This window comes from Euleptes europaea, chromosome 18 (genome assembly GCF_029931775.1).
Source record: "Euleptes europaea isolate rEulEur1 chromosome 18, rEulEur1.hap1, whole genome shotgun sequence".
In the NCBI taxonomy this organism is placed as follows: domain Eukaryota; kingdom Metazoa; phylum Chordata; class Lepidosauria; order Squamata; family Sphaerodactylidae; genus Euleptes; species Euleptes europaea.
The window spans coordinates 21,573,626-21,590,304 of record NC_079329.1 but is presented as its reverse complement, the minus strand read 5'-3'; the positions used below and the strand labels follow the sequence as shown (position 1 = coordinate 21,590,304).

Below are 16,679 nucleotides of genomic sequence, written 5' to 3'. Positions count from 1 at the left end.
AATTAATGGTATGGTAAACTTAACCTGGGAACTTGTTCCTTGCCTTCCCATAATGCATTGCTTATGCTTCTTTTCCTCAGGCCCTGCAGGCTCCTGCCTGTCATGAAAACATGGTGAAGGTTGGCGGTTATATCCTAGGGGAGTTTGGGAACCTCATCGCAGGAGATCCTCGCTCCAGGTAGGCAGTTGCGGGAGGAGGCAAAGGGCCTGAGTGGGTGAGAGGAAACCACCATCCCTTCCTACCTTGGAAGCTCTAGTCAGTTGCAATACACCTTTCTCTCCTTTTTATTTTCAAAACTTTCCTGTGAGGTATGGTAGTTGGGGGAGACTTGCTGGAGGCTGTTTGTTGGATGTCATGGCTGAACAAGAGAGTTATCCACATTCCGGGACAATAGCACCGACTGTGCTTTAATAATATATTCACAAATGAAATAATTGTAAACTGGATAGCCAAGGCACACTTGAAACCTGACAGCCAAGATACGCTTCCTGTTTTCATCCCAAAACTTTGTGAGCGTCAAAGGCTAAGTCTCAGGGCTGAGAAAGAACTGCTGCCTTTGAGAGTAGATTGTACTGGGCTATGCTAAGAGCCAGCAAGGTGTAGTGGTGAAGAGTGGTGGACTCTAATCTGGAGAACTAGGTTTGATTCCCCACTCCTCCACATGAGCGGGAGACTAGTCTGGAGAACCGGGTTGGTTTCCCCATTCCTACACATGAAGCCAGCTGGGTGACCTTGAGCTAGTCACAGTTCTCTTAGAGCTCTCTCAGACTCACCTACCTCACAAAGTGTCTTGTGGGGAAAGGAAGGGAAGGCGATTGTAAGCCGCTTTGAGACTCCTTAAAGGTAGAGAAAATCGTATAAAAACCAACTCTTTTTCTTCTTCTATTCAGACCAGCAGTCTGACTTGGTATAAGGCAGCTACAGAGGCAACAGTATGTTACCCTCCGTGGGCTGGGAACCATTGGAGCAATTACTTTACCTTTGAAGAGGAGGTGTAGCTTCACAGGAGTGCCTGCTGCGAACTTGTGGCGGCCGCATGCCTGTGAAGAGGGCAAGTTTTCTGCCAGCAGATTTGTCTGGAGCCTAAGTCTCATTCGGACGGGAAGCCGCTTCTGTCTGAGCAGTGTCCCTTTAGAACCAGGAGAGACAAGTGGCAGCGTGATCTGTGCTCAGGTCACCCCAGTGGTCCCTCTCCCCAAAGATAATAACTGCAGTGTGGGACCCCAGTTTGAGCCATTTTTGTGTGAGGAGAACTTCAGAGTTTGGCTAATCCCTTCCCCCTGGTTGCTATGTCTTGTTAGGTCAGAGAAGGGTCCCTTTTTGCATTTCCATGGTGACTACTGTTAGAAAGGTGGTTTCCATTTCACTTAGCAAAACTGTTAAGGAACGGGAAGTTTAAACTCTTTCCCTCACCCACACCTGAGGCCACGGCTCCGTTCTGAATCAGGGGCCCCATAGGGCACCCATTACCCTTTTGATCCCTCAGAGAAAAAATTCCTACACACAGAAAACTAACTTGTCAGGAAAAGGCCTTGGCTAGAAGTAGACCCCATCCATCTTTCTGTGTGGAGGAAGCGTTTGCTTTGTATGGATTTAATTCTCTTGGCTCCCTCCCGCATTTTGAAGTGGCTTAACCCAAGCGCACACTGAGAACTAGAGCTACTCACAGGGCAACTCCTTCTTTTCTTGACTGGAGGAGGAAGGCTCCATTAAGACAGGTGAACACCCTGTTTCAGATCCCCGGAGGTCCAGTGCTTGTAGATCCCCAGGGGACTGTTTGCAAGCGCCGGGGAACCCATCCACTCTCTCGCTCACCCACACTCGTCCTCTTCCAGCCCTCTGGTGCAGTTCAACCTGCTGCACTCAAAGTTCCACCTGTGCAGTGTCTCCACGCGGGCCCTGCTCCTCTCAACCTACATCAAGTTCATCAACCTCTTCCCCGAGACCAAGGGCACCATACAGGAAGTGCTGCGCTCCGACAGCCAGATCCGCAACGCCGACGTAGAGCTGCAGCAGCGAGCCGTCGAATACCTCAAGCTCAGCTCTATCGCCAGCACCGACGTCTTGGTGAGGGGGGGGGAGGAAATAGCTGATGGAGGGGTCAGAAGAGTCACAGCCGGGCTGGCTTGCGGGGCACCGCTGCCTTGTGCTTTTTCTGCATGTCACTGCTGGAGACGGCCCTTTGGGGATTTGGGGTATCGTGGTGCAGGTGACACTCGAGCCTTTCCTTCCCATCGGATTCTAGGGCAGTGGTTCCCAAACTTTTCGGGCCACCACCCACTTGGTTCCTCAAACTCGACCCCAGTGCCCCCTACGCTATAAAAAGCATTATTCAAAATAGGGGTTTGCACGGCGCACTGAAGAAGATAATAACAATAAAAATTTAAAAACAGTAACAATTAATTGCACATCTATTCAAAATCAAGTTAAAACATTTAGGTGAAATTGTTTCAACAACACTGATGAACCTGATCCAGTGGTACCAGCTCTTTGAAGTCTGGAAAAAAATTCGGATAGTTTCCACCAAATTTGCCAGCATGGTGCCATAGCTTGATCTATTGTAAATTAGCGAACAACACAGTTGAAGGGGTCCACCTCTAGCGCCCCCTGCTGCCCCCTTGCCACTTATTCCCCCCCCTGGGCAATCCCACTGCCCCACGGGGTGGTACTGCCTGCGTTGGGAACCACTGTTCTAGGGAGACAGCGGGGGGCTCTGGGTCGGTGCCTGAGATCAGTGATGAACTGGATACAGACAAGCAAACCGAAGCTTAATTCAGACCAAGTTAGGAGTACTTTTGGCTGGGAACGCGTCTGATCTGGAGATAAGGGTACAGCCTGTGTTAGGTGGCACTCACATGTTAGATCAGGCGTCTCCAACCTTTTGGTGCTTGCAGGCACATTTGGAAATCTGCCTAGCTGTAAGGCTTCTGTTCCCCATTCTTCCCCTGAAAGCCAGCTTGGTGTAGTGGTTAAGAGCGGCGGACTCTAATCTGGAGAACCGGGTTCGATTCCCCACTCCTCCATGTGAAGCCTGCTGGGTGACCTCAGGCTAGTCACAGTTCTCTCAGAACTCTCTTGGCCCCACCTACTGCACAAGGAGCCAGTGTGGTATAGTGGTTAAGAGCTGTGGTTTGGAGCGGTGGAGTCTGATCTGGAGAACCGGGTTTGATTCCCCACTCCTCCACATGAGCAGCGGAGGCTAATCTGGTGAACTGGATTTGTTTCCCCACTCCTACACACGAAGCCAGCTGGATGACCTTGGGCAAGTTACAGCTCTGTTAGAGCTCTCTCAGCCCCACCTACCTCACAGGGTGTCTGTTGTGGGGAGGGGAAGGGAAGGTGATTGTAAGCTGGTTTCAGTCTCCCTTAAGTGGTAGAGGAAGTCGACATATAAAAACGAACTCTTCTTATGCAGAGAGGAAGGGATTGTGATTGTAAGTTGTTTTGAAACTCTTTAAGGTAGAGAAAAGCGGGGGTATAAAGAACCAGCTCTTTTTCTTCTTCTTTCTTACTTAGGCCACAGTGCTGGAGGAGATGCCTCCATTCCCCGAACGCGAGTCATCCATCCTGGCTAAGCTCAAGAAGAAGAAGGGCCCCGGAGCTGGGAGCGAGCTGGATGACAGCAAGAAGGATCCCAACTCAGAAATCAATGGGGGCATGGAGCCCTCGGCCAGCACAGCTGTGAGTGTGGGACCCCAAAGGGAAGAGGCAGGGAACTGAAGCCTTGAAAGGAGGCGTGGACCAGAAAATGAGGTTTTGTGCATAAGACCCAGGATTCTGTGATTGTAGGAAAGGGTATACTCGTGAGTTAAAGCTGGAAGAAGGGGGAGACTGTAAGCTTAAGACTGCCTAGCAAGCTGCGCTCGGTATACTGAGATATTCCTCCACCATCTTCACACACGCCACAAATTCTAACCCACTGCAGTGTTGAGAGACTTGCATTTTGGGAACCTGGAGATTGTGAGCAGAGAGGGGGCTTAGTGAGATGTGGGGGGAAGAGAAGGGTTCTTCAGTCACTCTACACCAGGGGTTCCCAACCTTTCTCAGCCTGCGGGCACATTTAGATTTTTGACACGGTATGGTGGGCGCATCCACAAAATGGCTGCCACAAAATGTTTGCCGCAGGAGGCAGAGGCAGCCGCCAAATTATTGCCACAGCTTAACTTCAGTAACACGGTGTAGATCCTTGTGCTTCGGCGGAAGCTGCTGCCAAAGCAATATTTTTTTAAAATCTGCACAGCCAATCAGAATCCTTGCTGGGCAAGAGCCTTACCTGGCCCCACCCACTTGCTCATGTGAGAGGTATGGTGGGTGGCTACGCAGGACAGGGCCTTTTTAGCAGTGGCACTGTCACAGTAGAACTGCAGAAGAGTTTGCCAGTATGCAGGTACATGGTAGAGGCAGGCTTGTAAATTCTGTGATGGCTGACCGCTTCTGCTGAAGTGTCTCCTAGTACCAAACATGGGAGTTAGTTGCAGAATCATAATTCTACCTGGTAGCTGACTCAAGCTATCTTTTAGATGAGGCTACTGCATGTACTATGAGTGAGCCAGCATGGTGTAGTGGGTAAGAGCAGTGGACTCTAATCTGGAGGACCGGGTTGGTTTTCCCACTCCTCCACATGAAGCCAGCTGGGTTACCTTGGGCTAGTCACAGTTCTCTCCGAACTCTCTCAGCCCCACCGACCTCACAAGGTGTCTGTTGTGGGAACAGGAAGGGAAGGTATTGTAAGCTGGTTTGATTCTCCTTAAAAAGTAGAGAAAGTCAGCATATAAAAACCAACTCTTCTTCTTCTGGACTCTGATCTGGAGAACCGGGTTTGATTCCCCACTCCACCGCTTGAGTGGCGGAGGCTAATCTGGTGAACCGTATTGGTTTCCCCACTCCTCCACATGAAGCCTGCTGGGTGACCTTGGGCTAGTCACACTCTCTCAGCCCCACCTACCACACAGGGTGTCTGCTGTGGGGAGGGGACGGGAAGGTGATTGCAAGCCGGTTTGATTCTTCCTTAAGTGGTAGAGAAAGTTGGCATATAGAAACCAACTCTTCTTCTTCAATTCCTATCCGTTTCCCTGCCCCCTTGACAAAAGACAAATAAAAACCCAGGGGGTAGACAGTAAGTATAGATGCCTTTGGCCCCCAAGCCCCTTATTTTAGCAGTTACTCCGTTCCTGCTAACTTTGAAGCTGGACAACTTCTGGGGCTTGTTAGATTTTACACGGAAGAAGCCAGCGTTTCATTCCCTGCCGCCCCCCTGCCCCATCCCGCCCCCAAATTCCCCCAGAACTGATGAGGCATAACGGCATTAATGTCAATGTGCCCAGCTTACATGAGCGTTCCAAACTGCAGAATCTGTTTTTTTTCTGGGCGCATCTCAGTGCAGGTCTAACGAGAAAGCATGCACCCTCTGCGCAGGGCCTCATGTCTGTTCCTCCGCCCCCAAGGTAGGTACCAAGGCCCCTGGGTCCGCTGCTCGAGTTAGGCGCGTTTATGTGCGGAAGGGTCTTTGCCTCGCTTTCTGACTCGTCCTCCCCCCCCCTCCCTGCTTTCTTGCAGTCTACGCCGTCCCCGTCTGCTGACTTGCTAGGCCTCCGGGCAGCTCCTGTCGCCGCCTCCGGTGCCCCCGCCAGCGCTGGCAACCTCCTGGTGGATGTTTTCTCTGACAGCCCCTCAGCCGCGACTGGCCTCGTGCCCGGCGCCGAAGAGAACTTCCTGAGGTGAGGCAGAGAAACTGGGGCTTGGCCACAGGCGTTCTCTCTCTGTCTGCTGTCTTCCGGGGTCAAGACTGCAGGGGCAGTGGCAATCGGTAGGGAACCCGTTGGCAAGGAACAGCCTTCCCCATTACTTACCCAGAGGCCTGTTATTGGCATCAGTTTGGCTTAAGGGGCTTTGGAATGCTTTCTGTATCGGGGGGGGCGGAGGTTATGCCATCTTGCACATCACCACATTATGGGATGTAGGGGCTGTTCCCTGCAGGGGTCGGTGTTAATTCTGATCTGTGGCTCGTAGGCCAACTGGGAATAGAAAGATGGGCATTTCCTAGAGCAACGGTTCCCAAACTTTTTGAGTCGCAGAGCACTTTTCAGGAGAGAAGTTCGTCACGGAGCACGAGTTTTCACCCAGCACCTACCTACTAAACCGAACGATAGTCGTATTTTTCTTTCCAATCCCTTCACGGAGAAGAGGAGATGTTTCGTGGAGCACCCAGTGCTCCGTGGAGCACAGTTTGGGAACCGCTGCGCTAGAGATACCCGGGCATCAGTCGGGTCAGTAGGCTAGAGAGTGCACGTGTCCAGGAAGTTTTGGACTTTCTTTTCTGCCTCTTGGGCAAGGGGTGCATGCCAGCCTTTCTGGCCTTGTTTTGCCACCTGTCTCTTTGCCCTCTGTGCATGTCTATCTTTGTGTCCATCTCTCTCTCCCTCTCTCTTCCTCCCTCCCTCTCTGTGTGTCTGCTGTCTTTTGGGAATGGTTTTCTGTTTCTCTCTTTCTCTCTCTCTCTCTCTCTCTCTGCCTTGGATCAAGCGGTGACTTGGAGCCTCCTCCCGAGAGCCCCGCGTCCCTTTTGGCGGATGCTGGCCTGCCTGCAGAGTAAGGGTCGAAACTCTCTCTGCCAATTCCACCTGAAACCTCCCCCCCGCTAATCACCCCCTTCCCCCTGCCTCGACGGTGCCCAGATGAGTCCCACTGTTCATTGAGGACTCCCACCAGCAGGAGAAGGGCCATAGCTCAGTGGCAGAGCATCTGCTCGGCATGCAGAAGGTCCCAGGTTCAATTCCCGGCATCTCCAGCTAAAGGAACTAGGCAAGTAGGTGATGTGAAAGACCTCTGCTTGAGACCCTGGAGAGCCGTGGCTCAGAGGTAGAACATCTGCTTGGCATGCAGAAGGTCCCAGATTCAATCCTCAGCATCTCCAGTTAAAGGAGCTAGGCAAGTAGGTGATGTGAAAGACCTCTGCCTGAGACCCTGGAGAGCCGTTGCTGGTCTGAGTAGACAATACAGACTTTGATGGACCAAGGGTCTGATTCAGTATAAGATAGCTTCATGTGTTCATGCTTTGCTGCATGTGATGTTCTGGGAGCCGAGATGTGATTTCAGCACTTGGGGTGGGGAGATGAAAGGAAAAGCTGAGAATGTTTAATCTGGAGAAGAGGAGGTTGAGGGGGGACATGATTGTTCTCTTTAAGTAGGAGCCAGCGTGGTGTAGTGGTTAAGAGTGGTGGTTGGAGCGGTGGAGTCTGATCTGGAGAACCAGGTTTGATTCCCCACTCCTCCTCATGAGCGGCGGACACTAATCTGGTGAACCAGGTTGTTTCCCCACTCCTCCACATGAAGCCAACTGGGTGACCTTGGGCTAGTCACATCTCTTAGAGCTCTCTGAGCCCCAACTACCTCACAGGGTGGCTGTTGTGGGGAGGGGAAGGTGATTGTAATCCGGTTTAAAATATTGTCAAAGCCTTTCACGGTCAGAGTTCATTGGTTCTTGTAGGTTATCCGGGCTGTGTGACCATGGTCTTGGTATTTTCTTTCCTGACGTTTCGCCAGCAGCTGTGGCAGGCATGATGCTAAAGGTGGGGGGAAGGAGGGCCAAGGGGGCCGGCAGTTGGGCAGGGGAAGTGGGGAGAGGAGAGAAAGAGCAGAAAAGGTGAGTCACCAGGACAACAGCATGAGGGCGTCTGCGTGATGCCCTGCCACAGCTGCCGGCGAAACGTCAGGAAAGAAAATACCAAGACCACGGTCACACAGCCCGGATAACCTATAAGAACCAGTAATCCGGTTTGATTCTTCCTTAAGTAATAGAGAAAGTCGGCATATAAAAACCAACTCTTCTTCTATTTGAAGGGCTGTCACTTAGAGGAGGGCAGGGAGCTGTTCCTTTTGGCAGCAGAGGCTAGGACTCGCAATAATAGGTTTAAATTGTGGGAAGAAAGGCACCGGCTGGATATTAGAGGGAAAAGATTTTTACCGTAAGAGTTGTTCGACAGTGGAATCAGCTCCCTAGGGAGGTGGTGAGCTCCCCCTCACTGGCATTCTTTAAGTAGAGGCTGGACAAACACTCATCAGAGATTCTCTAGGCTGATCCTGCACTAAGCAGGGGGTTGGATTAGATGGCCTCTAGGGAACCTTCAAACTCTATTATTCTATGATAATGACAACATAAAAGTAAAGCTCTATGCAGTCGAGTGGGCTTTACGAAAGAGATGTGCTCAAGCACGGATGCAGCTTTTTGGGTACTTGGTAGGTAGGTGATGAAAGGCCCGGGGGATGGAAGTGAGGGGCCCAAGTGGAATTCCTTTACGTAGAATGAATGAACCCCCCTTCCTGGAGTGTAGCGGTCGTAAAAAGGACCGAGACTTTCCCCTCTTCTCAGGCATTCTCTGAACACTCTTGGAATGGCACATGGGAAGAGAAAGCTTTTGCATAGACTTCCATCAAAGCACTAGACTAGTGTCAGGGATTGGGCAGTTGTGGGGAGATCTGTCTCACTCACATTGCAAGGATTTAGGAATCCAGGGAGTGGAAGCTCATGGCTACATTTTAGCGTGTCCTGAGATGCTAAGTGGGTTAAAGGTGGTGGCTGCCAAGACTTCCTAGGTTGGGACAGATGTGGATCCTAGAATAGCCAGTGTGGCGTAGTGGTTAAGAGCGGTGGCTTGGAGGGGTGAACTCTTGTCTGGAGAGCCGGGATTGATTCCCCCACTCCTCCACATGAGCGGCGGTGGCTAATCTGGTGAACTGGGTTGGTTTCCCCCACTACTACACACGAAGCCAGCTGGGTGACCTTGGGCAAGAGCTCTTAGAGCTTTCTCGGACCCACCCACCTCACAGGGTGTCTGTCGTAGGGAGAGGAAAGGAAAGTGATTGTAAGCAGGTTTGATTCTTCCTTAAGTGGCAGAGAAAGTTGGCAAAGAAAAAACAACTCCTTTTTTAGAATACCCCTGGGGTTTTCTGGTCAGGGCTTTGGGACCACGGGGTGGAGCTTGGAGTTGGGTTTCCTGGAGATTGAAGGTCAAGGGTTCTAAGTTACTTGCAGACAGGATTTCTGAGTCAGAGGGGGGGGGTGCGTCTGCAGAAACGTTCCTCGAAGAAAGCCGTAACCCCCATTTTGCTCCCAGCCGTTCAGAAGTTCCGTAGGCAGGGTGCTCAGCCGTCGTTCTCTCCTGCTCCTCCCTGGCTACATTGCATGCTGCCTCTGTGTGTATTTTTCTCTACCTCTTTCTGGTACTAACACGGTGCTGTTGTCCTGGTGACTCACCTTTTCTGCTCTTTCTCTCCTCTCCCCCCTTCCCCTGCCCAACTGCCGGCCCCCTTCGCTTCTTCCCCCTTGGCCCTCCTTCCCCCCACCTTCAGCTCAGGGGCTGCCGCTTCTGTCTCTGAGGATCCCACTTTGCCTATTGCCGAGGCTGACGAACTGCTTAACAAGTAAGATCCTGGGGGAGAGCCGGGGCTCCTAGGTGCGGGGCAGGGGGAGGCGGGTTGAGAGCCGCTCCCCCAAAGCCTGAGAGTGGGGGCGCCTTCCTCACCCATCAATACACCAATAGGGGAGTAATGCCCAAAGCACATATATACAGAAAAAATACCACCATGCACCTGAATGTGATCAATTATATAATTTCAAAAAGGTGATTTATAATTCCAAGTGTACACTTGTAATATTCAAAGTACTTGTGTCCAAACAGTGCAAACTGTCTATAGAAGGTTTTGCGATTATATCCTTGCTTCGCATCAGCTTAATCAGAAGGAAGAATTTTCTAACAGAGCGGTTCCTCAGTGGAACAGGCTTCCTCAGGAGGTGGTAAGTGCTCCTTCCCTGGAGGTTTTTAAGAAGAGGTTAGATGGCCATCTGTCAGCAATCCTGATTCTATGACATTAAGCAGATGATGAGAAGGAGGGCATCTTGGCCATCTTCTGGGCATGGAGTAGGGGTCGCTGGGGGTGTGGGGCGGGAGGTAGTTGTGAATTTCCTGCATTGTGCAGGGGGTTGGACTAGATGACCCTGGTGCTCCCTTCCAACTCTATGATTCTATGATTCTGTTGCTTTATATCTTGCTATTTACAGGAGAATCTTGACTGCTTCATTTAGTCTCTCTGATTCTAATCCTGTTACCAAGCAGATTATTCCGTTTGAACAGGCAGACCATAGTGTTATGGCATCAGCCTTCCTTTCGCCAAGGTCAGATGAAGCTGATGTGAAAAACTAGAATAAAATCATGAAACCTTGTATGGACAGTTTGCATTGTTTGGACATAAGTGTTTGAAATATGATAAGTGTACATTTGGAATGATAAATCACCGTTTTGAAATTATATAATTGATCACATTCAGGTGTTTAGTGGTTATTTTTTTCTGTATATATGTTCCTCACCCATCAGACTGGTCTCATTTGCCAGACTCGCTTCAGACAGTGTCGTTCTCTGTGGCGTCTCCCACTGCGAGAGAGTACTCCAAGTGTAGCACTCAGGAAGGGGGAGAGTTTGAATGGGTTTTCATCGGTGCGCCGACTGGGTATCAGACGATGGGAGGGCAGGTTCAGGTGGCTGAGCGTTTAACCAGATGAGCTGTCGGTAACAATGATAGCGGAGGGCAGGGGAGGCTGTCGGCGAACGACCCCAAAGCTCAGGGAGGAGTACGGTGTCAGCTTCTCCTCGCTGCTGAGCAGACACTTTGCGGCCCGTTGCAGGTTCGTGTGTAAGAACAACGGCGTGCTCTTTGAGAACCAGCTGCTGCAAATTGGGGTGAAATCCGAGTTCCGACAGAACTTAGGTGAGTGTTTCTGGACCAGTCCTGGGGTGGGGGTTTGGTACCGTGAGCAGTCCAGGGGGTTGTGCGGGACATTGAGCAAGAGAACTCTGTTGGGGGGTGGGTAGGGGAGAGACGTCTCCATGTCTTTACCTCAGGGGGATACGCCTCTGTTCCTGGAAGGAAGGGGTAAATAGTGTAGGCCATGAGTGTCAAACATGAGGCCCGGGGGCCGGATGTGGCCCCTTGAGGGTTCTTATCAGGCCTGCAAGCCAGCCAAGGCAGCCCCCCCCCCCCAGTCTGGTCTGGAAAGCCCACTGTAAGCTCACCAGCTGAGGCATCTCCCTCCCCCAGTCCCGAGGTGTCAATGATCAAAGACCTTAAAATAGAAGAAAATACTGTAATAGTATTAACTTTTTAAGCACATTTGTATTTTCAGTAAAAAAAAAAAAAAGAATATCATTAATTGGCTTTGCCTGTGTCTTCTATAAAGTTTGTATGTCCGGTCCCTGGCATTCAGTTTTATGGTACACATGGCCCGGCCAAGTGACATTTATGCCATATCTGGCCCTTGTAACAAATGAGTTCGACACCCCTGGTATAGGCCGTCATAGAGCCTGGGACTGGAAGATGTACTCAGTGGGGCTACTACGTCTGGCTAATATTGATGTTGCAGGAGTGAGTAGTTTGGATGTCATATGAAACCCTGGCTTTATTAAAACTACAGTTATGATTGTCTATGACTGTGCTGCTCTGCTAACTTTGGCCAATTAGGGTACGTCAAACCAGGGTCTGAAATCATAGTTTGAAGTTGCTGTCTCTTTTTATTTTTCTTTCAACCAAAGTTAGCCTTAACTGTGATTTTGTGTGACGTACGATCACGGCCCTCCTGGCCACAATCTTCACACACTTCACAAATTCTAACCCCCTGCGGTGTAGAGAGACTTGCATTTTGGGAACCTGGAGAGAGATTGTGAGCAGAGAGGGGGCTTAGTGAGATGGGGGTGGGGGGAGAAGGGTTCTTCAGTTGCTGTACACCAGGGGTTCCCAACCTTTCTGAGCCTGTGGGCGCATTTAGATTTTTGACACGGCATGGTGGGCGCGACAACAAAATGGGTGCCACAAAATCGCTGCTGCGGGAGGCAGAGGCCGCCAACAAATGATTGCCACAGATTAACTTCAGTAACACAGTGTAGATCCTTGTGCTGTGGTGGCAGCTGCGGCCAAAGCAATATTTTTTAAAAAAATCTGCACAGCCTATCAGAATCCTTGCTGCGCAAGAGCCCTACCTGGCCCCGCCGGCTTCCTAAAAACACTTGGCAGGCACCAGAAAAGGTATCGGCGTGCGTTGTGGCACCACACCATAACAGTGTCTCCTTTCAACTCTTATCAGGCCGAATGTATCTGTTCTACGGGAACAAAACGTCTGTTCAGTTCCAGAGCTTCACCCCTACAGTCACCTACCCGGGAGACCTGCAAAGTCATATCCTTTTTGTGAATGTCCACAGAGGGGTGTCTCAGGGTGGGTTTGAGGCACAAGGGTTTTTTTTGCTCTTATCCGCGTGGACGGCGACATCTTCCTTACTGTTGTTTCACAGCTCAACATCCAGACGAAAGCGGTGGAGCCCCTGGTGGAAGGGGGCGCTCAGGTTCAGCAGGTCTTGAACATCGAGTGCCTGAGTGACTTCACGGAGACCCCCCTCATCAACATAAAATTTCGGTACTGATCTCCGGCACCTGTGGGAGGGAAAGAAAGAAGAGGGTTTTGTGGGGTAGTCTAGTGTGGCAGTATATGTCTGCGTGGGCCAGTTATGTCTCTGCAGCGGGTTGATACTGACACTGAATCTGATAACGGCTGGGAAAACTGGAGAATTTAGGATTCCACTTAAACAATTTGAGCTTCTAGTCCTCAGCATTGTGAAGTATAGATAAACAAACGAGCTGGTTCCAGTATTCATTTATTACATCTTCCAGTTCTCTTCTCCCATTTTTTTCCACCAGCCTTAGTCCTCCTTCATTAATAACAGGGAAATGGATCAGGAGGGGGCAGTGGTGTTGGAGAGAGTGGTCTTTCCTCTGATGGCTATCTCCCCCCCGCAATTTTCCATCAGGTACGGTGGAACACTGCAGAATCTTACGCTCAAGTTGCCTATCACCGTCAACAAGTTTTTCCAGGCGACCGAGATGCAATCGCAGGATTTTTTCCAGCGCTGGAAACAACTCAGCCTGTAAGTTTAGCAGGACTGTCTCCCAGCTCAGGGTGCGCACCTGGCGAGCAGTAAAGAGAAAAGAGCCGGCACAGAATGACAGTTCCTTCTCTCCCTTCCCACTGCAGGCCGCAGCAGGAAGCCCAGAAAATCTTCAAGGCAAACCACGCCATGGATTCAGAGGTGACCAAAGCCAAGGTGAGTGGCTTCCACCTCTTTTTTTCTCCCCCCTCCCCTTCCAAAACTGACATCTCTGCAGAAGACCCTTTCATGTTCTAATGTCATCAAGAGCAATGTGTGAACTGGGACAAAAATATGATGGTAGCAAACAAAGAGGACTAGCAATGTCGCATCTTTCCTCTCCCCATGATTGAGATGATCGTTTCCTGGTTGGATCATTGATTCTGCATTTGTAGAATGTCCAAAATATTCACATCCCTTGAGCCGTGGTCTGGTCTACACTTGTGGTGGTAGATTCCTGAGGTTGGTAGACTGGGTGCGTACTACGTCAGGTGGGGAATTGTATTTTTAAACTTAAAATTTTTTCCCCCTGCAAATGGAAAACTAGAATTAACAGGTTGCAAGCTCAAGTAGGAGTGTTTCTCCTTGCTGTGTTAATTTTTTTTTAAGTTGTGGGGAAAAAATTAAACTTGGGGAGCATTTAAAAACAGTTTCCCCCATCTGTGGTCTGAAGTGGTACAACCTATTATGTCCACTTCACGAGTTTACCACCTCATTCTGCTGCATGGCTTGATCAGGCCTGAATCTGCAGGGAAAAGTTCTCAAGAGGGGCTGTGGCTCAGTGATAGAGCATCTGCTTGGCATGCAGAAGGTCCCAGGTTCAATCCCCAGCATCTCCAGTTAAAGAGAACCAGGCAAGTAGGTGATGTGAAAGACCTCTGCCTGAGACCCCGGAGAGCCGCTGCCGTTCTGAGTAGACAATACTGACTTTGATGGACCAAGGGTCTGATTCAGCATAAAGCAGCTTCATGTGTTCAAGGACAACTGACTGCAGTGCTATCCTTTCTATACGGCTCTGCCGCAGTTCCAGTTCTCTCCTTTCTGGTGCCTTTCGTTCTGCTGACTGACTGCCTCAGCGAAGGAGGCCAGTTGACAGGGTGGAAACTCTCCAGCCTCTCTGTTGCTTACCCAGCTCACTTCCCGTCTCTTCTTCCTCCCACAGCTGCTGGGCTTTGGCAGTGCCCTCTTGGAGAAAGTGGATCCAAACCCCGATAACTACGTAGGAGCTGGGATCATCCAGACGAAGGCGCTGCAGGTGGGATGCTTGCTGCGTCTGGAACCCAACGCCCAGGCACAGGTGAGGCGGCAGAGGGTTGCCGAGGCCTCTGCCACAGGCAGGGGCTGGAGGGTTGAGCCAAGGAGAGGGGAGGTGTGCTAGAGCAGGAAAGGCCCAGAAGGTTACGATCAGCATGGTGTGGCAGTGGTTAGAATGTTGGGCTAGGATCTTGGAGACCCAGGTTCAAATCTCCACTCTGCCATGGAAGCTTACCTACTGACCTTGGGCCAGTCATGGGGGCTCAGCTTAACCTGCCTCAGAAGGGTGACGGTTGTGAAGATAAAATGGAGGAGTGGGGATTGATGTACGCCTCCCTGGCCTCCTTGGAGAAAGGGTGGGGCTGTGGCTCAGAGGAAGAACATCTGCTTGATATGCAGAAGGTCCCAGGTTCAATCCCCGGCATCTCCAGTTAAAGGGACCAGGCAAATAGGTAATGTGAAAGACCCCTGCCTGAGACCCTGGAGAGCCGCTTCCGGTCTGAGTAGACGATACTGACTTCGATGGACCAAGGGTCTGATTCAGTAGAAGGCAGCTTCTTGTGTTCAAATATACTGAATAAGTAAAATAAAAATATTTGTGTGTGTGTTAAGTGCCGTCAAGTCGCTTCTGACTCATGGCGACCCTATGAATGAAAGTCCTCCAAAATGTCCTATCTTTGACAGCCTTACTCAGATCTTGCAAATTGAAGGCTGTGGCTTCCTTTATTGAGTCAATCCATCACTTGTTGGGTCTTCCTCTTTTCCTGCTGCCCTCAACTTTTCCTAGCATGACTGTCTTTTCCAGTGACTTTTTGTCGTCTCATGACGTGACCAATATTTACCAAAAAGGAAAACAACTATAAATGTATGATTAGTACCCCCACCACACACCATTTTTTTTTTTTTTTTTGCCATCAAGTCACAGCCGACTTATGGTGACCCTAATAGGGCTTTCAAGGCAAGAAACATTCAGGGGTGGTTTGCCATTGTTTACCTCTGCAGTCACACACCTGGTATTCCTTGGAGGTCTCCCATCCAAATACTAGCCAGGGTCAAGGCTGAGAGTGTGACTGGCTCAAGGTCACTCAGCAAGTTTCCATGTTAGAGGGGGGGATTCGAACCTGGGTTTCCCAGATCCTAGTCTGACACCTTAACCGCTACACCACGCTGGGTCTAAACGTTACTCACAATGTTATACACAAACTTTTTTATTGTCCGTATCCACAAGTTGGTTGCAAATCTAAGCCAGCCCTCTCTTTTTCTTGATGGCATTCCTGAAGAAAAACCTAGGCTTCCTTTTGGGCAGACTTGTCTATGGAAGCACCAGGGAAACCAGATGACATTTTGGGGTGGGGGTATGTGAAACCTCACCGAGAACTGGAAATGCTTCCCAATGATATCTGGTGAAAGTGAAATTGGAAACAAAAGATGGTTTGAGCTCAGCTGGCTTTTGTGACCTCTCCTTGGTTGGTTTCCCCACTTTTACACATGAAGCTAGCTGGGTGATCTTGGGCTAGTTGCAGCTCTCTCGGCCCCACCTCACAGGGTGTCTGTTGTGGGGAGGGGAAAGGAAGCTAAGCTGGTTTGAGTCTCCCTTAAGTGATAACCATCTTCAAGTACTTGAAGGGCTGTCATATAGAGGAGGGTGCCGAGTTGTTTTCTGTTGCCCCAGAAGGGGCAATATGAATACGGACATCCCTGCATAAATGGAAAAGCTATCATCTATTACTGAATATTACCAGAACCAATGGGTTAAAATTAAATCAGAAGAATTTCCATCTAGACATTAGGAAGAATTTTCTAACCGTTAGAGCGGTTCCTCAGTGGAACAGGCTTCTTCAGGAGGTGGTAAGCTCTCCTTCCCTGGAGGTTTTTAAGAAGAGGCTAGATGGCCATCTGTGATCAATGCTGATTCTCTGACCTTAGGCAGATCATGAGAGGGAGGGCACCGTGGCCATCTTCTGGGCATGAAGTAGGGGTCACTGGGTGTGTGTGTGTGGGGTGGGGAAGAAAGGTAGTTGTGAATTTCCTGCGTTGTGCAGGGGGTTGGACTAGATGACCCTGGTGGTCCCTTCCAACTCTATGATTCTATTCTATGGTAGAGAAAGTGGACATATAAGAACCAACTCTTCTTCTTCTCAACAGATGTACCGGCTGACCCTCCGCACCAGCAAGGAGTCCGTTTCGAAGCACCTTTGTGAGCTGCTCTCTCAGCAGTTCTGAGGCGTCGGCAGCACAAGGGGAGGGGAGGCGGCCGCCCCTGCACACCGGCCGCCTCCGCCCGTCCCCTCCGGTTTCCCTCCAAGCCAGGGGCCTCTGGAAAGACTGTACCGCTCCCTGCCTGTTGTCGTGATAACCTCTGTGTTCTCGTTGCCTAGCCCGGGCCAGCACCAAGGGGGGATGGATAAGCAAGGAAGGGAGCAAAGGGGGGGGGAAGCAGTCCCTGGGTTGGATGAAGT

The 16,679-nt window shown here is 50.4% G+C and overlaps 1 protein-coding gene across 2 annotated transcripts in view; it reads left to right on the top strand.

Moving 5' to 3' along the window:
- AP2A1 (adaptor related protein complex 2 subunit alpha 1) overlaps nt 1–16,471 on the top strand; it is a 42,784-nt gene extending 26,313 nt beyond the window's left edge. Inside the window, exons 12-23 of one of the 2 annotated variants that reach the window (XM_056863907.1) lie at nt 81–178; nt 1,837–2,068; nt 3,518–3,682; nt 5,558–5,718; nt 9,350–9,421; nt 10,680–10,762; nt 12,132–12,222; nt 12,336–12,458; nt 12,850–12,966; nt 13,074–13,143; nt 14,129–14,263; nt 16,366–16,471. In XM_056863907.1, coding sequence (XP_056719885.1) covers nt 81–178; nt 1,837–2,068; nt 3,518–3,682; nt 5,558–5,718; nt 9,350–9,421; nt 10,680–10,762; nt 12,132–12,222; nt 12,336–12,458; nt 12,850–12,966; nt 13,074–13,143; nt 14,129–14,263; nt 16,366–16,443 — 1,425 coding nt within the window. In that variant the 3' untranslated portion in view covers nt 16,444–16,471. The remainder of the gene's footprint in view (nt 1–80; nt 179–1,836; nt 2,069–3,517; nt 3,683–5,557; nt 5,719–9,349; nt 9,422–10,679; nt 10,763–12,131; nt 12,223–12,335; nt 12,459–12,849; nt 12,967–13,073; nt 13,144–14,128; nt 14,264–16,365) is intronic. The other variant, XM_056863908.1, reaches the window with a different exon arrangement.
- The last annotated feature ends 208 nt before the right edge of the window (nt 16,472–16,679 follow it).